A 23,655-nucleotide genomic window follows, 5' to 3' on the forward strand; every position below is an offset into this window, starting at 1 on the left:
AAGGTAGTAAATGGAGACCCTATGACCATAGGGCACTGTAACCATTGTAAAGTGTGAGCCTCATAATCACCTGATCATGAGGATGGTGGGATAGCCAGAAATTTGAGGACTGGGCATAGGTATCACATGTTCACAACTCTGAACAGTCACTGAACAAGTGATATGTAAGCAAGGTCTACCTTTATATATACAGAAAAAATATTGATTTGATCAGAAATAATTAAAAGCCTTATATTTAAAGGATTTGAACTTGGTGCCAGGAAAATAGCAGGAACATTTCTGAATATGATACAATATATAACCCTCATGCTGAACATCATCCAGCCAATCATCCACACTTCTAGGAATAGAAATGTAATAAAATGTGATTCTAATGAGTGAATAGGAATAGCAGGAGCAATACAATAACAAAGAACTTGGAAACAACAGAAAAAAGAAGTTACTTGGGGAATGAACGCTGTACTAGAACAATCAGACTAAGTACCATAAACTATACTGTATACTGCATTTATTTCAAGCTACCTAGAACTAAAGAAATAAAGTGTATGTCTCTGACTATTCTATACGGTAATAAAACCCATAAATAAATCAAGATAGACAATCCTCAATCTGTTTGTGTAGTACCTTGAAATTGCAAGATAGATTACTGTTGGCTGGATAATCTTTTCCTTAAAAAAAAAATAAGGTGAAATTTGAGTAAATGGCTTTTAAGTGGCAAACCTCTCCCATCCTTAAACCACTAGCACCATCAGGACTTAAAATTATATTTTCGGCCATTCCAGAAGGGTTTTCTAAGTGTAGAAACTGAGGTGATTTGCTTGCAGAGATTTTCCATGAAGGGAAGGGAAGGTCCCCACCACTTCTGGTAATATTGCCAGTCACTTTCCTTCTGGTGGAGTGGATTGTGGTTACTATAAAACAGTGGTCTCCAACCTTGGCAACTTTAAGACTTGTGGACTTCAATTCCCAGAGTTCTCAGCAAAGCTGGCTGAGGAACTCTGGGAATTGAAGTCCACAGGTCTTAAAGTTGCCAAGGTTGGAGACCACTGCTATAAAAGTTCCCCATAAATTCTATATGATGAATAGATTTCAAATAGCATTGATTTCTCAGTAGTATTGTGTTCAACATGCAGAAATGAGAGCAATCAACATAGCCTTAAATGGAAACTTATCATGCTGTTCATAGTAGGATTGTTTTAAAGAGTATAGCATAATTTCGATTGCCCTTCCAAGAGAGTTCAGGCATATAACTACATTAATTCTAGCTGATACTTATAATCCACATATATTTGATACAATAAATAGCTTAAATTATACAATGGTTGGAAGAATAATTTGATATTACATTTTTTTTTATTTTACATAGTCAACTGTAATAAACATATGGTTACTTTTGTAGGTCCCAATTATCAGGCTTCAGGATACAACTTCAATACCTTTGAATGGAGAAGTCCAAAACAAAAGGGTAGTTTATCTCCTTTGAATAGGCCCCGAATCAACTCCTTCCATGATACAGGGTTAAGTGATGATGATTGGGATAAACCAGTAGCAAGTAGGTAAGTACTGTGCTACATACTGAATTATTATATATAGTAGCACGTTCTTGTATTGATGTCCTTTTTAAGACTGTTCAAAACTTCACATATGGAGGCATGTAGATGCTTTTGAGTAGGGACCTGTTTGCAACTCTAGAAGAGGTACATCCACTTCAAAGAGTTTCAGGCAGATGTAGTATTTGCCTTCCCCCAAACCACTTTTTTTGTCTTTGAAACTAAAGTACTGAACAGACCTATCACAGATTGCCAAGGACTTCAAAATGCTCAGTTGCCAATTTGTCCTCAAGTTGCTGAGATATATTGACAATTCATGCTATATGAGATTAGTAATATTCAAGACATGTGGTAAGGCTGACAACAAGCCATGTGCAGTTGGTGAGCCTTTGTGTGTAATAGTATAGGTCATTAACTGTTGATACTAATTCAAAACTGAAAGAGCACTGGGTATTGAAGGAAGTTTTAGTTTCCATTTCCTATCTCCTATCTTCATTATGTTTAGAAGAAGACAATACAATAGAGCTGGAAAGGACCTTTGAGGTCTTCTAGTCCAGCCCCCTGCTCAAGCAGGAGAACCTATACCATTGCAGATAAGTGACTGTCTAGTTGTCTCTTCTTAAAAACATCCAATGATGGAGCGCCCATGATTTCTGAAGGCAAGCTGTTCCACTGGTTAATTGTCTTCACTGTTAGGAAGTTTCTCCTTAATTCCACATTGCTTCTCTCTTTGCTTAGTCACCAAGCATTGTTTTATGTCCTGCTCTCTGGTGCTTTGTAGAATAATTTGACCACCTCTTTGTGGCAGCCCCTCAAATGCCGGATGGCTCATTCATCCTTCTGTACTTAGGAAGTTTCATTGTGGTTTCCACATAAATCAGTAAATATGATACTGGGAAGAAGGGACACACAGAGACAATTAAAAATATGGCTGCTTTGACATCAGTGCTGCAATTTTCTAGGGGTAACTTTTTGATGTGGTCTCAAATTTTAAATGTTAGCAGTATATCACTTTTTAGACATTTATCATCATCATCTAGAAGTTTAATTAACCTTATTTAGACACCTGATTTGGACAAATTTGTATTCAAGCTTTGACTTCTGTTTTGTTAAGATAAATACATGAGGCTCTCTTGAACCAGTATTCCCATTATGGTAGCAGAGCCATATCTTCAAATATGAATCTGTTCCATTTATATATCAACGTATGTGGCCTTTAAGTTGGTATTGACTCCTGATTACTACATGGATAGATCTGTGCAGTTTTCTTGGCAAGATTTTCCAAAAGTGGTTTTCCTGTGCCTTCTTCCTAGGACTATGAGAAAGTAACATAGACCAAAGTCATTCAGCTGCTTTCATACTTAAAGCAGCATTAAAACTTATGATCTCCTGGTTTCTACTCTACTGCCTTTAACACTATACCAAAATTGCTGACTATATGACAGTGGCAGAAGGATTTACGATTCAAGGTCCTGAACCAACCCCAATATCTAACATTTTGTAATGCAGCCTCTTCCACCAGGAAATTTTCTCCTTGCTAGGTTACTTCTAACATAACTTTAACTGAAAATTAAGCCCAGCTGAGGAAAAAAATATCAAGAGTGATTTAGTGCTTCTGCCCATATGAGTTGGCTGTTTAGCCATAGATTAGATATAGTTTAGGTCTATGTAAAAAGATTTCTGTGTTCTAAATGTCATCTTTTTTAATACATATTCAAAATTCTATTTGATACTTCTGCTCTTTCCCCACTCCCTATAGTGCTTTAACTTTAAATAGATATCATTAATTTCTCCATTATAGACTAATCAGTATAGTTATATAGGAAATGTTGATATTAATAATAGATTAACAAACTATAAGAACTGTACTTTTTGTAATTTTGGGATTAGTGATTTCTGCTGGTGATGACAAACTCTTTTGAGTCAGATCCAAACTATTGACAATAGAAGTAAACCAGGCATTTACTAGCTAATCCTGGCATTTATTCCAATGCCATTACCAAGTAGATATGTATTATATCATGTGTATACCAGTCTAACCCACTAGATGTTAACCAGCCTACTTACATACACTCATAAAAACATATATAATTAAGTTCAAATAGCAAAATTAAAAACAAGTTCAAAAGGCATGCATTGCAATTTCCATACCTTACCTTTGGCATCTAACTAGAAAAGATCAAAATCATCCTCTTCATCTAAAATGTTCTGCAATTGAAATCCAATCACTTTCTCTAAAATCTTCCTTTAAAAAGGAGGACTGGAGAGTAGGCTGGAATAGTCCAACACTATAGGAGCAAGTGATATCTTCTTCAGAAGGTAATAAACCAATGCGTCTAAGACAGAAGATACTATCCCGTCACTCTTCACATCACTAGGTTACCATCTCAAATCTAATTATATTCATATCCTCAGCTAACTGAAGGACAAATGGAGCATAGAACTAGCCTACAGGTGAAGAAAATCATGCTACAAGGAACCGTGTTTACATTCTGAACAATTGCAAATTGAAATGAAATAAATCCCAAATATGTTTACAAGATGATGGCCGTCCCCCTAGAATATGTTCCTGCCTAATGGAGTTCAATTTTGAGCCCATTTTTTTATTCTACTTTTATGCTGCTGATTCCTAAAGAGACCCGGAACAGCTAATAGTGTCAACATAGAATAAAACAACAAACCCCAATCTTAAATGCATATAAAGAGTGGAAAAATAAAAAAATATATATTTTTGAAGTAGATAATATATGTATCATTGGACACTACATCATCTTCCTGTGCCAGGCAGAACAGGTGAGTCTTCAATATTTTCCTAAAGCCTAAGAGAGACAATGTTGATTAGCACTCTGTCCAGAGGGCTTCCAAAGAATAGGAGTAGCTAGTGAAAATGTCAATTTCTGAGGCCATACCATGTGACAGTTCCATATAGACAAAACCTAGGTGGAGGGTACCCATATACAGTGTTAGTTGAACTCTGTGTAGGGCTTTAAAGGTGGCAACCAGCCCTGTAAATCACAGTGAGAAGGTGACTGACAAGGTCTTAGATTCACCCATCAACACTCAGATTGCTACTTTCTGCATTCGGTGCAATTTTCAAATGCTCTTTTAAGGGCAGTTCCTTATAATAACAACAACAGGAAGTGTCAAGGAGATGAATGACTCTGCACAGGGCTTCTGGTCCAGAATGATCATAATTGAGACACAAGATATAGCCATACAAAGGTGTTCTAGCTAGGATGCTAGGAGAAAGCTCAAATGCAGACATCCATACTCCCCATGGCTAATAGAAAACCAATAGAATTTACCAGAGTTTATCCATGACCCCAAAGCAACACAGATTTAGAGGGATTCCATTGTAGTCTGTTCTTCTCCATCAAGAACCTGATAACTTCCAGGTTTTGGATCAGCACTTCTAGCATAGCATTTCTGCCCATTATTAAGATGTAAAGCCTAATACCTTTGGAATACCAATGGAATGAAACATGTTAAAAACAAGAAAAAGGTTAAGGAAATTATTGGTCCATTGCTGGGAGAAAGTGGCAAGAAGGTGACAAGCAACAGAGAAAAAGCAGAACTGCTTAACTCGTTTATCGCACCTGCCTTTACACAAAGGGAAAAAACAGTCCAACCTATCAAAACAGTACCGTAAAAAACAGATTAGGAACACAAGTTAAAATAGGGAAGAAAATGGTAAGTGAGCATCTGTCCACCCTAGATGAGTTTAAATCACCAGGACCAGATGAGTTACACCCCAAGATTCTGAAGAAACTGTCAGATGTAATCTCAGAACCACTGAACTATATCTTTCCAAGATCCTGAAGCACTAGGGAACTATCACAAGACTGGAAAAGAGCTGATATACTGTAGTTCCAATCTTCAAAAAAGGGGAAAAAATAGGTGCAGGAAACTTCAGACCTATCAGGAAACACCTAGAGGCAAACAAAGTAATAACCAAAAGCCAACATGAGTTTGTCAAAAACAGGTCATGCCAGACAAATCTTATTGCATTATTTGACAAAGTGACAAAATTAGTGGACCAGGAATGCTGTGGATATAATTTACTTGGACTTCAGTAAGGCATTTGATAACATAGACCACAACCTACTACATGATAAGACAGAAAAATGTGGGTTAGACCACATCATCACCAGATGGATTCGTAACTGACTGACCAAACACACTCAATACTCCATGGATCTACACGGAAGGAAGTATGCAGTGAGGTACTCCAGGCTCTGTTTTAGGCCCAGTACTCTTCAACATCTTCATCAATGATTTGGAGGATCAAATTTGCAGATGACACCAAACTGGCAGGAATAGCCAACACTCCAGAAAATAGGCTTAAGATACAGAATGATCTTGACAGACTTGAACATTGGGTGCTATCTAACAAAATAAAATCCAACAGTGAATAAAGTAAGGTTCTACACTTACGCAAGAAAACTAAAATGCATAGCTACAGTATAGGTGGTATCTTGCTCAATAGTAGTAACTATGAAAGGGATCTTGGAGTCCTAGTGGACAATCATTTAAATATGAACCAGTAGTGTGCTGCAGTGGCCCAAAAATACAACACAGTTCTAAGCTGCATAAACAGAGGGATAGAATCAAGATCACGTGAAGTGTTAATACCACTTTATAATGCCTTGATAAGGTCACACTTGGAATATTACATCCAGTTTTGGTCGCCATGATGTAAAAAGATGTTAAAACTCTAGAAAGAGTGCAGAGAAGAGCAACAAAGATGATTAGTGGACTGTAGGCTGGTATAAATTCTTCTACCAGTCACTCCACAGCCCATTCATCAGCTGGGTCTCCTCTGCTTTGTCGTCTAGCTCACACCTGAAAATCCTTGTTGTTACTTTCCATTGCAAGCATTTCCTGTGAAGCTCATTGTGATATTCTCTATAACTTTAGAAACCTTTCTCTGAATCCAGCTTTACAGGTATCCCTGAGCCTGACCAGGAGGAAAACTTCTGGTCCCAAGCACTGGAAGATTTGGAGACTTGTGGACAGTCAGGAATTCTGAGGGAATTAGAGGTAGAAGCAATATACTCCTTCATAATAGACTAATGTCTTTTTTCAATTAACACTCGTTTTTGTTGGGTTTCCCCCCTCCTTTTTTCTAAGTTTGCATTAATCTCACAAAATCATTTTAAAGCTTTAACCCCTCTCCACAGGACAAGGTTGACAGGCGTCTCTATTTGAGAAACATGGCTCTCTTGGTACTTACCCTTTAGTGTTTATATTTTTGCTTGCATAGCTGCCTTTGCTAACCCTCAATCAAGCAATACTCTTCCATGGATCTGCTGCTGAAATGTGTGTGAGCAAAAGCTTCTCCTGTGCTACTTCTGGCTGCATTTCTTTGCAGGCTTACTTTGCCTTAACAGCACACATCCCATTCTCTTCTAGCTGCTTTTATAAAAGTTTTCCTGGCATGTATCTCTTGCAACAGACTTGAATTTGAATTATAGGGAACATAAACGAAAACGAAATTTCCACACATTTTTACAATTAGATTCATCACATGAACTAATATAGCTACAAACCAGTGGTGGGTTTCAGAAATTTTTGGAACTTCTTCTGTAGGTGTGGCCTGCTTTCCGGGTCCACTGGTGGAACCTCTTCTAACCGATTTGGTAGATTTGACGAACTGGTTCTACCGAACTGATGCGAACTGGTAGGAACCCACCTCTGCTACAAACGATTTGTATATTCCATGGGATTTTTTTTTTTTTTGCTGTTGCAATCTGATGTTAATCACAATTACATACGCCATATTCACTTTGCACTCAGTTATTTTACTTCAAAAACAGAATAATTAGAAACTTAAAAAAAAACTTGGCCATACAGGTAGTCCTCAACTTACAATCACAATTGAGCCCAAAATTTCTGTTGCTAAACAAGACATTTGTTAAATGAACTTTGCTCTATTTTACTACCTTTCTTGCCACAGTTGTTAAATGAATCATTGCAGTTATTAAGTTAGTAACACAATTTTTAAGCAATTGACTTTGCTTATCAGAAGGTCGCAAATGGTGATCACATGACCCCGGGACACTGCAACTATCATAAATATGAATCAGTTGTCAAGCAACTGAATTTTGATCAGGTGACCATGGGAATGCTGCAATATTTGTAAGTGTGAAAACTGGTCGTAAGTCACTTTTTTCAGTGCCATTGTAACTTTGAAGGTCACTAAATGAACTGTTGCAAGTTGAGGACTATCTATATTCCTTAATTACAACTAAAATTAATATTCTTAGTTTAATTCTTTAGAAAGGTGTGTCTGCAAGAATTTTCTTTTATGTTCTTTTAAATTCCCAATGTTGCAAAATTGTAAAAGTCTCATTTCATCATTATGTCATATGGAAATCAGAGAGTCATCACAATGAATGTGAATGGCATTGACAAAATAAAAATCATGCTACTCAAGTTGACTGCATAGCCTTAGCTTCCATATTGCATGCCTGTTATTTTAATGTGGACATGTTTTATATTTAATTGACATTCTGAGTACTTTGGAGAAATGGCTTGTCAAGTTTGGTTTAGTTCGGCCTAAGGCATGTAGCTCAAGCTTCTCTTATGGATTTTCTTCCTAAGAGCACAGCAAATGGATATGGAAATAGAATGAATATTTCAATAAGTTGAGAATTTTTTTTCATTTAAGAAGCCTTTTAAAAAGTGAAATTAATTGGGTATAGGTATTATCTTACTTATATTCCAGACTTGTGGACAGTTTTGCAAATTAATTGTTTCCTATCAGTCTAACCTTAACTTTCATTCCTCTCAAAGTAGATCTAATATTTTTTTAAATTATTATTTTGGTAGTAAAGAAAAATGCTTAAAGAATATGTCAGAAATTAAAACATTTTTCAAATTAATTTAAACCCTAAATTTATTGCTTAATTGCAAACCAGAGGAAATACTGGAAATACATCTTTATATATGTAATGAGAACATTACTTGCTAAATACAATTAAGGCAGTATATAATGAAAGTGTAGCATAGGTGAGAATTTTAGTGAATGGTTTAGCACTGAGCAGGGAGTAAGATAAAGGCCTGCAACGTCTTCCTGGTTGTTAATGAATTAATGAATAAATTTAAAAGTCATGTTTGTGACTTTTAAAAATAGGATGAGTATTGGTTGTACAAAATCAGTGTGTACGTTTGTATAAAATCAATGCTGTGCTGTAGACTGAAAACCCAAATGATTTGGGTTCATAGCTCTGAAAATTAAAATATTGAAAAACAAAGTAGTTGTGTTTGTTGGAGAAATGGGGTGAATGATTGCAAATTATATGTAAATAGGATAAATAGATAAATGTGTGGGAATTATATAGAAACTTAAGATTACACATGTGTTGTGCATTATGATAACCAAAGGTTTGGAAAAAGGAAGCAAAGTTTACTATATATAGGAGTGTGTTTCTGTCCACATTGCTATGTTGAAGTGAGAGTTTGATTTGTCAGGTGAAACATAAAAGTAATTTAAATGCAGTGTGAATGGTGATGCTACCAATGTCTTGTATGCATGTCTGCAGGCTATGGAGGAGGAACAAGCTAAAGTTTAACCCTGCCAAGACTGAGTAGTTGTGAGGTTTTGGACACATAAACACCCCAAACTGGGGATATTTCATTTTTAATCTTCTTTGGAATGACAGACCACCAGCACCAGCACCACCCAAAGAACTGGTGCACAATTTGGGGATCTTCTTAGACTCACAATTACTATTCAAGGAGCAGGTTGTAATGAAACAAAAAAGCCCTTTATGTAACTCTATCTTCAGAACCATTTCTATTGAATATTCATAGGTTCTTTAATATGTATAAGCCATGCAAATGGCCTCACTGTTTCTTGTACTTCAGCACCTTTGTGCTGGCCAGCAACAGCCTCCTCCGTCGGGATTGGTTAGGACGCGAGGGAGGCTGTTGCCGGCTGAAAGTCTGGTTCCTATTGGTTGAAGCCCGAGTATATAAGGTTTGGCGGGCTAGTTTACGAACGGAATCGCTGTCATACTTATCTTAGGAATAAAGCCTGTTCGTTGTTCACCCTGTGGTCGCGTCCCTCCTTTCGAACCTCAAAAATTTCCTTTGTTACATGGAACAGGAGGTCTTTCAGAAAATCACTTGCGGTTTGATTGTCTTGTGCATGTTCTACCACAAAGTGTTCTACATAATGCTGCCCACTCAGAAGCTGCAGCTGATCCAGAATGCAACAGCAATTATTTGTATGCCTTATTAGGCCCATGTAATATTTTTTTTGTCCTTCTTGAATTACTAATTACCAGAATTCTTTTGGTGAAATTCAAAGAATTAGTTATCATCTATGAAGCCTTCATGGCATAAGACCTGGTTATGGAACATCATCTTTTGTAGCTGTTGTCAAGCCTGTACAATTGGTCAAAGTGAGCATTGGCATTCTTTATGTCACACTACTTGATGGGACATAGGAAGTTCTCTGTTGTTGTATTTAAAAAGCAAGTATGGTAAAACAAACTGAAAATAGGAGTACAAATGAATGGATGCCCAACAAATGTGACCTGAATTTAAAAATGAATGAACAGTGTAGAACAAGCATATGGTTTGAGAGACTGAATGAGGATCAAATTACTGCAAATATATGAAGGAGGTGTGTATGGATAAGGGAAAAAGAAAAAAGAAACATTGAGAAAATTGCAGTTGGATAGTGTTCCTCAAAAGAATATTTTTAAAAAATTACAAAGACGATATGAAATAGTATGTGTGAGTTGGTGTAAACTAGATATAGATGTACGTATATCCTTTTATTTTTTTAAATAATGACTTCTTTTATTTGCCTTACTCTGTGTTACTCTACTTCTGCTACTGTGCATAATTTTGGTTACTACAAAAGAGGAAACCATCATGGTGTGTGTGTGGGAGAGATATTAGGTATAGTCAGGACTTTATCTGGAAAAGTTCTACTAAACATTTCTAATAAAATTTTATATACTTTTATACTGATCCACTGGGGAATCTCGGGGATCTTCCCCAATTTCCCAGTCAGATTGTTCATCTATTCTCCAAGCCATTTGCTTGCCCTGAGCAACTGTATTTTGACAATAACAGCAGAAAAATTCTGTTCATTAGGAGTATACCTTCTTTATTATGTTATGTATTATATTTTTACAACCTGTTTATTAATGCTGCAGGCTACAATTATGTCAGGGAGTACAATGAGCCTGAATCATGATAACTCTCAAGTTCGCAGCCATCTAGGAAGACAAGCCAGCTTTCAGGAAAGAAGTACTTCAAGGCCACATTATAGCCAGACCACTCGAAGCAACACATTGCCTTCAGATGTGGGGAGGAAGTCCATAGCCCTTAGAAAAATGAAGCAAGAGATGAAAGAAATCATGTCCCCAACTCCTGTGGAGTTACACAAGGTAGTGACTTTTTGATTTCACTTTCTGGCTAAACTCTGCACTATGAAGAATTGCAAAGAAATGGCTCAGCTGATATCTCTGCATATGCTACGAAAAAGGGTTACACTCTCATTCACAAACATCACGTCCACTGTAATGTATAGATTTTGCATGAAATGTATCGTGTCTTGAATATTTTATGTTGATCAATGGTCATCTGTATGTCATCCAATCAAGTAACTGAATATTAAGAAAATTGAAAAGATTTTCTATATATTACCCTGTTTTGACCTTTTTCTTGTGCGTGACCTGGAATTATTACATGAAATGGGTAGCTCTATAAAATAGATACAAGTAGTTCTTGACTTACGACCATAATTGAGCCCCAAAATTTATGTTGCTAAGCGAGACATTTGTTAAGTGAGTTTTGCCCAATTTTACAATTTTTCTTGCCACAGTTGTTAAGTGAATCACTGTGATTAAGTTAGTAACACAGTTGTTAAATGACTTTGGCTTCTCCATTGAATTTACTTGTCAGAGGGTCACAAAAAGTGATCACATTACCCCAGGAAGCTGCAACTGAACTAGTTGCCAAGTGGCTGAATTTTGATCACATGACCATGGGGATGCTGCAATGGTCATAAGTATGAAAAATCATTTTTCAGTGAAAAGTTTTTTTCAGTGATATTGTAATTTCAAATGGACACTAAACAAACTGTTATAAGTCAAGGACTACATATAAATAGATAGGCAGGCAGGCAGGTGCAGATTTTTCCCCTCTAAATGTAGTTGTGGATGTATTTCACTTGAGATATTTCCCAGCAAGGTCACATAATTGTTCATTATGAAACATGCAAAATAAAATAAAGAGGAATTGGTTAGTTGAGTAAACATGTTGATCCCATATTTGACTTAGGTATTGCACATGGTGATGGAATTTTGCAATCTCACCCCTGCCTCTTTCTCCCCCCACCCACCCCCAAAAATATTCCTTCGCAGGACACAGAGATTAATGATGGGAGAAAGATAAAAGAAGGAGGGAGAGACTAACTGTTTTGATTTTCTTCTTCTTCTGTGATGTAAAGCAGCACAACATAGAGCAGTGCAACATTTTCAATTCTGCAATAAATGTTGTGGGTGAATAATAGTTTTTATGCTACTACTCTGGTAGTATTCAGCTTTGACTAACCGTAAGACTATCTCCAATATAATCAAAGGACATATTAAATTAGCCCTTTGAACCAATGTTCAGTATTTTCTCTGAGTTGTATATTATTTGTTTTCCAATGTGCCACTTCAGCAAATATACTCCCCATTCTTAAATACCTACAGTGATACTTCAGGTAAAATAATGGATAAACATACAAACAACTGAAATTGATTTAAATGCTCCGACATTCATTTTAACGGCATCTAAGTTCAGCATGCAACCAAATATTTATTCATTTATATTTTATATTTCTGAAATGCACATATCCATCAAAGAATTGCAATTCCTATGGAAAAGATATTTCTGTTTGTTTTCAAACAGAGAAGGAAACTATCCAAGATGCATATTTTAATCCAGAGCTCCCATGGGGGGGGGAGGGGGGTGGTTCCACACAAGCAGCCTGTTGCTCACACAAGTGGAGCATGTGTGCACAGGCTCACTCAGAGGTGGGCTTCAGCTGATTCAGACCCGTTCAGGTGAACCAGCTGTTAAGATTCTCCACATTTTGGCGAATCAGCAAATCCCACCACTGGTTGGTCCGCCCCACCCACCCCGCTCTGCCCAGTCACTCCTCATCTTGCCTGCTACTGCTGTGCTCTTTTCTGGCTTCGTCACTTGCCTCGACCACACCGGCTCTATGGGCCAGCCAGCTTGCCTGCCTTCGCCACTGCAGCTACATCCCATGTAGCATTCTCCCCGTGGCCCAACTGAACAGCCCTGATCTGCCTGGGCGATCCTGCAAGCAAGGCCTGAATCCCGGCCTAGATGCCTCCCATGTGGCCCAGCCAGCTTGCCTGCCTTCTGCTGTGGCTGCATCCCACATGGCCTACCATGCACCAGCCGCGACCCAGCTCTCTACCTCAACTGCCTTCCTTCGCCGATCTCCACTCCTCCTCACTCGCCTAGACTAGATTCACCCAGCTATCTCAGCCTCCTCCCGCCTGCTCCTGACCTGATCTGTCCCAAAGGCCTTGAGGAGCTCCAGACATTTCATGCACCTCCACTGGTCTGAGTGCCCTGCCCTTCAGATCCCAATGGGGCTAGCGCCCAGCAGCAGCTGTGCTCCAGGAGGGTGGGCAGATGTCCTGGGCTACATGCACAGACCGCAGCAGAGCAGCAGTCTCGGGCCCAGCGTGGTGTCTCCCCAAGGTCTGCCCACCGTCAGCCTTACCTTCGCGGGCAGCTACATGTTGGCCAAGTTGGGATATGAATGGCAGGATGTTTTGGCAGGTGGAGGTGCATGGGAGCTCTGGAAGGTAAGGCCGACACCGAAGGCAGGGGAGGGAGACACACTGCGCTTGGCCAAAGAGCCACTTCGAGCGGACACGGCAAGGCTCACTTGCCTTTTGTGCCTGGCATGCTTGGCTTCTGTGGGGCCTCCGGGCAATGACTGCCACCTGCTCACCTTCCCTTCCTCCTCAGGTCCCACATCCAGCCTGTACATGGGGGTACACGCCACTTTCGGGCCAACCTGGCCAGCAGGTGGGTGCTGGTCCTTGGAGGAGCCGCTGCACAGGGGCCGAGACTGCTGCTCCACTGTGGTGCATGCATGCAGCCCCAGGGCATCCACCCACCCTCCCTGAGCACCACTGCCACCGGGCCCTTGTCCCATTGGGAACTGAAGGGCAGGGCACTCAGGCCAGAGGAGGTGTGTGGAAAGTCTGGAGATCCTCGGGGCCTTCATAACAGATCAGGTCGTCCAGGGCTTTGCTCCCCAGGAAGGGCTCCGTTGTGAAGGGCTGTGTGCCCAGACCATGTGCTTTCTCTCAGGCCTCCTGCCTCACATTGGACAGCAGGAGGATGCAGTTCTTGCAGCCAAAGCTGGGATGTGGCTTTTGAGGGGTGCATTTTGAAGAAGTGTCAAGAGAAATGCTAAAAGGGCAATCGTTCTGGGATTAAATTCCAAATGAAATTGGGTCTTCAGGATAAGGAGGCATGAAGAACTTTCAACTGCAGGTTTCTAAAAATCTTACTAAAATGAATGTATAGAGGCAGCTCTTTAACTCATTAGTCCAGAAGGAGCAAAAGAGATAGGATTTCAATGAGGGTCTTAGCTATTTAGCTCAGGAATAACAGAATACCAGAGTTGAAAGGGACTTTGGAGGTCTTCTAGTCCAACCCCCTGCTCAGGCTAGAAAATTGAGGATACCAAAATCTGAGACAAGGGCCTGGGAAAGATGTCAGAATAACACTGAGAAGGGACTTTGGGGGAGACCCTATACTGGGGGTCGGCAACCTGCAGCTCTTTGGGCCCTCTGCTGCAGCTCCCTGTCATCCAGTCACGGCAGACGGATGAAAAAGCCGTCTTCCTGTTGCAAAAGTGGCATGGTTGGAACCTTAGTGAGGGAGTGAAGCATCCCTGCACTTGCCTTTGAGCGGCAACAATATTCCTCATTCAGCGCAGTACATTACCTGTTGACACTAGCAAAGAGGGCTGGGAGAGAATGGCAGGGGCAGATCTTGCAGGGTGAGGGGCCATCCCCCAAGCCTGACTTTCGTCCTCCCTGGATGGAGGAGCCACGCATTTGCCATGACACTGTGCTCATACTCATAGTCTCATAGTATGTCAGCTGTTTGGCAACATATTATGCTTATGGTACTCCCCCAGTCTAGCAAAGAAGTTTTCTGATTTTAAAAAATGATATAAGATTAAACTGCAAAGACTTATTCTCTTCTAGAATTTACCAAATTAAAAGTCAAGTAATTTATAATCTTGGTATGATCTTCCTTAAGTATTCTAGATCTTGATGCAATTTTTTTCATTAACATATTTTTTCATTAATATATTGAAAAGGGACAAGGAAAGGAAATGAGTGAAGAATACCAGAAAGAAACTATTGCTCATGCTTAACCTATGAGAAAATGTGGGAAGATTAGGCAGAAAAGTATTTCTGAATGTTAACAAAGTCATGAGGAATTTCCTTATCCCTTAATAGATAACTTTATACAAGGATTCTAATATGGAGGACTTCGGATTCAGTGTCTCTGATGGCTTATTGGAAAAAGGTGTATATGTTAAAAATATTCGGCCAGATGGACCTGGAGATGTAGGTGGTTTGAAGCCATATGACAGACTACTACAGGTAGTGTGAAACTTTACATAATTTTGAACTCAATTAATAGAAAGAAGTCATTTAGTAAGTATAAAGGGATTATGTTAAACAAGTTCAACATTCAGACATTTGAGGATATTCTATATGAAATTGTGCAAATGTAATTCTGTTTTCTCATTCACTTATTTTGTAAGGCAAATAAGGGAGAATGTACTTTGGAAAATTCCACTCTAACCATTAATAGGGTAGGTAACACTGTCATTAAATAACTTATAGAAAGGTGCTTTTTTGTCCAATATAAAGTAGATAAAATAATTTACCTATGAGTTGATGTTATTCAATGAAAAAAATGAAGAAAATGTAGAAAAGGAAGAGTGAGAAGGAGATATATATGGGATCATAGATACAGCCACTTAAAAGCGGGATTAATTTGAAGATTAACTATAGTTTAGGTGGAACTATTTTTCTAATGAATTTTAATCACTTTTGGAATAGGGCTCACATCTCTTTTCTTCACTCACCTATCTAATTTTCGGTTCCTCTTACCTCATCTCTACTTTTTTTCTGTTTTCCCTTTCTCTTATAGACCCTTCCCAATATAGCTATCCTTATCCTACATCCTGTATCTGTCCTATTTTTCCTTATTTTTCTGCTTTCTGCTAAAAGGAGGAGATTGCTACAATGTATGTTCAGTTTTATGTGTGAGAAAACCATGTGTGAAAGAGAATAAGCTGATAAATGCAGAAAGAGAGAATTCTCCAAATTAAGTTTCTTATTTTAGGCAATTCAACTTAAATAATTCATCTATATCTGGCAGTTTTTCTAAAACTCAGGGGCCCTTTTGCAGTGGAAGTATATGAATGCTGCAAAGGTGTGAATGAATGAATGAATGAATGAATGAATGAATGAATGAATGAATGAATGAGGAAGGGAAGATGGTCATTTCTTGGGATTTTTACTATTTTTTGTTGTTTACTTTTATTTTGGGAAATAACCCTAAATAATTCTAAATTAGTATTATTTATGTAAATACAGTAGTATCTGTTGCACAACTGTAACTGGGTATTCATTTTCTTTACACAATGCTGCTAAACACCGTGACTTCTGAAACAAGTTAAATAGTATGGGGGGGGAATCAAATTAAATTTATTAGCTTACAAAATTATATTCCGTTTAATTCATTCTCTTGCAAATATTTTCTTCTTTATTTCAAGCTCTTTGTTTATTTGGGTCTAAACTGTCTTATATTATCCTTCACCTAAAAAATATGTAAGACCATCTTTTTATTGGCTTGCTTGACTTGTCTTCTTTTGTTGAAAAAAAATCTTTTTTTCCCTTTTCAGGTAAATCACGTTCGCACAAGAGACTTTGACTGCTGCCTTGTTGTACCCCTAATAGCAGAGTCCAGTAATAAATTAGAACTTGTTATTAGTCGCAACCCATTAGCTTCCCAAAGGAAAGGCTCTGAGCACCAGACTTTCTCAACAGGACAATGGAGCCATCCGAACAATGCTTTCCTTCAACAAAGCAGACATAACACAGGTTCAGAGATGAAATGGGAACCTATGAACACTTTATAGCCAAAAACTGTATCTGTCCAAGATGCTAAAGATTTAAATGGTGCTATTTTTTTTTTAATACGTCTGATACACTGGAAACACAGACACTATCTAATGTTGAGAAGCACACAGGGAAGGTTCTGATTATTTCTCAAGGCTTATTCTTTGCTGCTTTCTTCCCAATCGAGTTTTCTTCTCACTTTTTTATAACCACAAATAGTGCCATTTCAAGCTGAACTCCACATGCAAGAGAAAGCAATGGGGAAAATAACTGTTTTCATGTAGATTAATCAAAAGAAACATTGTAAGTGAAACTGAGCTCTTTTCAACCCCCCATCCAAGTATCTAAAAAAAGTATCCCAGTTTTTTATTATCAAAGTTTATATTAAAAGTTCAGTTAATTGAAGGAAGGAATATCAAAATATTATCATTATGCCCAAAAGATTATTGTATCATAGTTATTGTTTAATAAAGTGTGTGTCTCTTACCTCTGCTAAACAGGGGGTGGGGGGGACCAAAAACTGTTACTTGTTCTGCAATCATTTCAGCAAAGGTGCACAGAGGATCCCAGGGGGTAAAACTTTAGATTCTGTTACAATATGATTTATTAGAAATTACATTATTCCCTATGCAATTTTAAACAATAGGATATGTCATGCACCCTGTATGGATTTCTCACTTTTAGGTATTTGAAACGTATAATGATTTTTGTTTTAAAACAATTAATAAGGCTTTATGGAAACAAGGTTTAATAAGAAAAACATTCAAGTAAGTTTTTTTTTCTTAACTGAATTCCAGTAGCAAAGTAATACTGATGCAAAAACATATGAACTACTGTGTTTAGGGAACACGTATATAAATAAACTTGTACAGCAAAAAAGGACACTTTTTAAAAATTAAGATAAATGAAATGTGCTTTTGATTTAAAGTGTCTATTTAAATAGCTTTGTTGGCGCTCTCATTGACTCTGCCATTTTGAAGACTTAATTTTAAAATGTAAATATGTTTCACCCACATATACCCAAATTCTGCCCTGTTTCTCATTCAAAGCAATAAAATGCTGCTAGTTGCTTTTGAGACCCACCAGCAGCTGCTTTGGTTTGTCCACTGTATTGTCTTGATACAGTAATGTTACTTAGTGACTGGAAAGAAACCGGATTTTTCTGTGATAACATTGAATCTTACCACAATTTTTTTTGGCCTCTTTGAATTGTCAAAATACCCATAATATTCTTTTCTTCACCTATTAGAGAGCAAGTTTCTATGCCCTATGCACTCACGCGACATGTTCTCATATTCCAGCACTGCCAGAAAGAAAAAATAATAATTTAAATGAAATTGAAATCCATATCATGAACCACTTAATACGTATTTTTATTTGTAACAATGAGTATTAAACTAAAGTATTTTTGTACAAATTTAATACTTTAATAGCATGATATTTATCATCTATGTATGGTTTCTGGGAACTCAAATTGTTAAAAATTTGTATCGAAAATGTAAAAAAATTAATAAACATATTTGAAGACAATAGTTTGGATCCCAAAACTAAAAACAGAAGAAAAATTGCGGAACATGACTTCTTTTACCACCATGGTAGAGTGGAAATGGGCAAAAATTGAGTCAAGGCAACTTGCAAAGGTGGAGCTGCAAACGTCATCATAAAGTGAAAAAAAATATTTAGAAAAATAGCTTACATAGGGAAATATTTGCATAGGGAAAAAGGATTGTTTCTCTATATCATCTAATCCAAGTTGTGTGATCATTATTTACCCCATTAAATTTTAAGATTTAGTGCAACAAATACAATTCATAAAAAAGCACCTTCTTTTTTTAAGCATTCAAGGAAATATATATTATAGTATATGTTATATAATATCATGCCTTTATTTAGGATGCTTTATGTGACTTCCTTTCTTGGGCAATGACATTTCTCTAAAAAAGATGATGAGACTCGGGAAAAGTTCACAGAAGAGCAACTAAGATGATCAAAGGCCTGGAGACTAAACCATAGAACAACTACAGGTTTGGGGTTTGGCTAGTCTAAAGAAAAAAAGATTTAGCATTTGATAGCAGTATTTCAGTATTTGAGAGGCTGACACAAAGAAGAGGGGGTCAAAGTATTCTCCAAAGCACCAGAGGATAGGACAAGAAACAATGGTTGGAAACTAATCAAAGAGAGAAGCAACCTGGAATTAAGGAGAAGCTTCCTAACAGTGAGGACAATTAACCAGTGGAACAGAAGTTGCCTTCAGAAATTGTGGGCACTGGAGGTTTTTAAGAAGAGACTAGACAGTTATCTGAAATGGGACAGGTTCTGGTTGAGCAGAGGTCTGTGGCCTCCTTCCAGCTCTATTCCTATTCTATTTCTATGCACCAATTTAGTATATTGCACTAAGCAACTTAGATTAACCAGTAGGAGGCAGTAACTGGCCAATTTCATCTTTACTTGGGATTGATCAGGTATGGTAGTCACAAAGATGCCCTGTGTATCCAAAGATGCCCTGTATATCCAAATGCAATTCTCAGTAAAGAGTTTAAATTTCTAAAACTGTGGCTATGTATGCCTCAACAAAAGAACTGCTTCCTGGTAATATAAGTAAGTACACTGCAGGTAGCCAACATTGGATTATTTCAATTTTCAAGAGGTTTTTTACTATTACGTTTTCTTTTTGCAAGCAAAAACAAATACAATGAAGTACAATGGTCACATTACAAGAGACCATTCATGGAAGCAGCTTTCAGTTAATCCCCAAGCTAATCAAATTATGCAATCATGATTATTATAAAACAAAAGATCATTTTCATCACTATATTATTTTTAATATAGTTCATTCCTTAGGCCAATGAAAATTGCCAAGATATAAAATTAATATAAATACAACTGCCTCACCCAGGCTACTTTGAATGCAACAGACCTCACATTATTTCAGGCAAAGTTGATGGAAATTTATTTATTGCATCTGGAATATGCTACATGTGTGTATGAAATTGAAGTTTTGCCATAACACATTTGAATACTTCCAAACAACAGTTTTGCCCTTTTTATTATAATTATTTTAATGAAGAGAATCCTCTGAGAAACTCAGATGAAAGAACCTGGTTAGGAGGAAGATGATTGACAAATATCTTCAAGAAATTCCTACAAAATGTAATTATTATTCTTCCTCTCCCTGGGACAAATGTAGACATACAGCATGCCACTACAATTTATATGATAAAGTAACATGCTTGGTATGTATGTATGTGAATGTAATGTGAATGTTTTTAATAATAGTGAAGTCTTTTAAAAAGTTTATTTAAAGATAAAACCCATTCTTCTTGTTTAATCAAATGGTCTATGTAATTTTTCACGTTATTTTTAAAGCTCTTATATGAAATCATAAAATATCTCATTTCTGTTGTGAAACAAACCACAGCAACCACAAAAAGATAAAGGGAAGCAGAATTCCTGACTGAATAATATACTTATGATTGGAAGAATTGTACAATAAGAATGGTCTTCAGAGTCAAACTTCAAATCTGTTCCAAGGAAAAAACAATTCTGAGATGTTAGTGAAACTGATTTTTTTTTTAAAAAGACGTGTCTTAAGACCTGATTCTAGTTAATAAAAATAGTTTTAAATTATATGTATGCACCCTGTAGCAACCAGCCTTCTCTGATTTTTGGTAACCTAGATTAAAAATATTAAAGATCAGATAAGTAGGAAAAGTAGAGTGGGGACCAACATTAAAAACAGATAGGGTTAATAATAATTCAATTTGTTTATGGGATACATCAATGTCATGCTGATAAATCCTCAACTAAGACTAACCAAGATGCATCTGTTTTTTAAATGAACATTAAAAATATCTTCATTGCAATGCTGAAAATACATCAAAAGTTTCCTCTTCCTTTCCTGTCATATTATTCTTGAGCATTGGAAATATGCTTAGAGGTCTGCCATTACTTTTAAGTGCTGCTTTGTTAATGCCTTCTCAAGAAACTGAAAGACCAAGTACTTCACACATCTATAACAGAAAGATGGAAACGTTTAATTTTAAATAAATTAATGGTCTGACAAGTCTTCAGTGAAAGCCAATATTCCACAATATTATTTATTCTTGAAGATACTTTTATTCTTTACATTTCTGATATAAACATAAACCATCGAACTGAGTGCATTTTTAAAATGGATTTTAAATGCTTCCCTTTATCCATCTGTTATATTGATTTACATGATAAACATTAACAACTGGTTAATGCTCCAAACATTGGATGTCCTGAGTAATGCTTGCAACAGAGTTCATTTATAATTTTATAGTCTTTCCTGTAATATACGGAGAGGGGGGGGATTAATATTTAGTTTAATTTTAAATAAATCCAAAATTCAGAATAATGAAAGCCAAGTAGATTTTGGTCACAGTCTTTGACTGACTAAAGACAAACAACTTTATCCATGTTAGTAAATCATTTTCTGAGTTATTGGCTTAAATTAAATGTTCTTACTGTAAATGTGAACTCTGCAAGACTTCCAAGGGACTCTTTCAGGATGGTTCATCTTCTGAACCAAGTACCATATTTTTCAGACTATAAGACGCACCTTTTTACCTCAAAAAAGAGGCTGAAAATCTGGGTGCATCTTTTACACTGAATACAGCCTTTTTTGCCTCCCGAAACTTCACCCCTTCATCAAAATGGCTGTGCATAGCTTGTAGGAAGCTTTTAGAAAGCTCCTGGAGGCTGGGGAGAAATAAGCAAAAAACAGCCCATTTTTTGCTCAGTTCCCCCCCTCTCCAGCCCCCAGGAGCACTCTATAAGCTTCCTAAAAGCTATCCATGCCTTTTTTAAATGAAAAATGGGCCCATTTTTATGAAAAACGGGCTGTTTTTTGCTCTCTGAGCACTCTGCAAGCTCCCTAAAGTGCCCTCTGAGCACTCTGCAAGCTCCCTAAAGGCTATTGCGGGGGGGGGGGGGGAAACAGGCCCATTTTCACAAAAAAATGGGCCGTTTTGGGAGGATTGCAGAGTGCAAAAACTTTTTTTCCTCTTCAAACCTTGCTGCATCTTATACTCCGGTGCATCTTATACTCCGAAAAATACAGTAGGCAGGTTCCAATCTCAAATCCTCCAGGGATAGGATAAGTTCTGTTTTCCAGACCAAAAAGGACATTTAAAAGTACAAAATAAAATATATAATTAAAAATGATGCCCCAAACCAGGAGGAAAACATTCTACGAAATTATTCCAGACAGCAGGAAAATGTTAAGATTGAAAGAAGAAAGGGAGAGGAATCATGAACTCCACACACGTAAGGCTGGGGAATGAGGAATGGGGAAGAAGCTATAAAGGTCAAAATGTCAACACTACATTAAAAGGAGGAATTCCTGAAGTTTAATGCAATGCTGCCTTCTTCTTCTTCTTCTTCCATGTCTAGTCCAAACTTTAAACTGCTAGAATGAATCCACTTTTTTGGCTTTGTCATTAATAAAAAATAAGTCATTACACAGGTCTGCAAAAAATAATTGGGTGGGGGAGCTGTTTTGGTTATTCCACATAATCTTTATGTTTTTTGGTGCGCTGAATCCAAAAATGACCTCCATTTTGTCATAGGACATCACGTTTCCTGACAATTTAGGTAACTATGTTAAATAAGGCAATACCTCAAAATAAATGGAAATAGACTTATAAAATTAAAGTTTGATGACAATATTTTCATGAAAATCCTGTTTTGAACTGAAATGAGCTCACCTACACACACTAAACTTGATTCTTCTTCCTTGTGAGGCTCCTCTTGGTGCATTTACACTTGTGAGTAGCATCTGGAATGTCTCTCTGAAGCATCCAACAGTAGTCTGACATTATTGTAATGCTCCATTTTCCCTGGTATCTCCTTTCCATCTCTTTAATGTCTTGGTGGAATTGTTACCCTTGTTCCTCACTTACAGCTCCCAAATTTTCAGGAAAGCAGTCAAGGTGGGACTGGAGGAAATGCACTTTCAAACTCATCAGGCAACCGAAAGCTTGAAATACTTTCAGCATTCTTCCGACGATCTTTTTGTAGTGAGGATCTTTGTTATTGCGTAAAAAATTATGTATGACTTTAAATGCAATCCACACTTCTTTTTGAGGATCCATCATGGTACTGAAAAACTCTTGATCAACTATAAGCCTTCTAATGTCTGATCTGACAAACACACCTTCCTTCAATTTTGCCTTTGACAGGCATGGAAACTTGGTGACCAAGTATCTGAAGCATTCTCCATCTCTTGGAAGTGATTTTATGAATTGCTTCATCAATCCCAATTTTAGGTGGAGAGGTGGTAGAATAACTTTATGGGAAGGTACCAAAGTTTCTCGGAAAAAAACTCAGAAGTTTTTTCACAGACTGTTATCACCCTCAGCTGCCAATTCTTCTTGGTCCAGTGATTTTGTCGGTCTCAACTATCCCATAGACACAGAAAACAAGGGTATTTGGTATACCCAGCTTGTTGCCCAAGCAGCATGCACAAGACCTTCAAGTCCCCACACACTTGCCAACCATGGTCTTCATATTTAAGTTTACAAAGAACCAATTCCAAGTTCTCGTAAGTTTACTTCAAGGGTACAGAATGACCTACAGGTATGGAAGCGTAAAAACTGTTGTGGAGTAAAACTGCTTTGAGACTTCTTTTTTAAGAATCTATAAAAAGATACCATTGCTCTGAATCAGATTGGATTTTAAATTGACCCATCAGACCTTTGACATCGATGCAATAAACCAACTTGTCTTCCTGGGCGAAGTAAGGAACGAACTCCTTTTCATGATGTCCGAACCATGAAGAGGACACTCCTGGCAACAATAAATTCCTGCTTTTCAGCCTTGATCCGAGTAACTCAGTGGCATCTTTGGGAAGATTCAAGTCTCTTACCAAATCA

General features: G+C 37.4%; 1 protein-coding gene across 1 annotated transcript in view; it reads left to right on the forward strand.

Moving 5' to 3' along the window:
* GRIP1 (glutamate receptor interacting protein 1) overlaps positions 1-17,555 on the forward strand; it is a 275,604-nt gene extending 258,049 nt beyond the window's left edge. The window contains 6 exon segments of the mRNA XM_032221400.1: positions 1,400-1,556; positions 6,488-6,590; positions 6,731-6,775; positions 10,724-10,957; positions 15,083-15,229; positions 16,543-17,555. Of these exon segments, the coding sequence (XP_032077291.1) occupies positions 1,400-1,556; positions 6,488-6,590; positions 6,731-6,775; positions 10,724-10,957; positions 15,083-15,229; positions 16,543-16,779 (923 nt within the window). The 3' untranslated portion in view covers positions 16,780-17,555.
* The last annotated feature ends 6,100 nt before the right edge of the window (positions 17,556-23,655 follow it).

This window comes from Thamnophis elegans, chromosome 7 (assembly GCF_009769535.1).
Source record: "Thamnophis elegans isolate rThaEle1 chromosome 7, rThaEle1.pri, whole genome shotgun sequence".
NCBI lineage: Eukaryota > Metazoa > Chordata > Lepidosauria > Squamata > Colubridae > Thamnophis > Thamnophis elegans.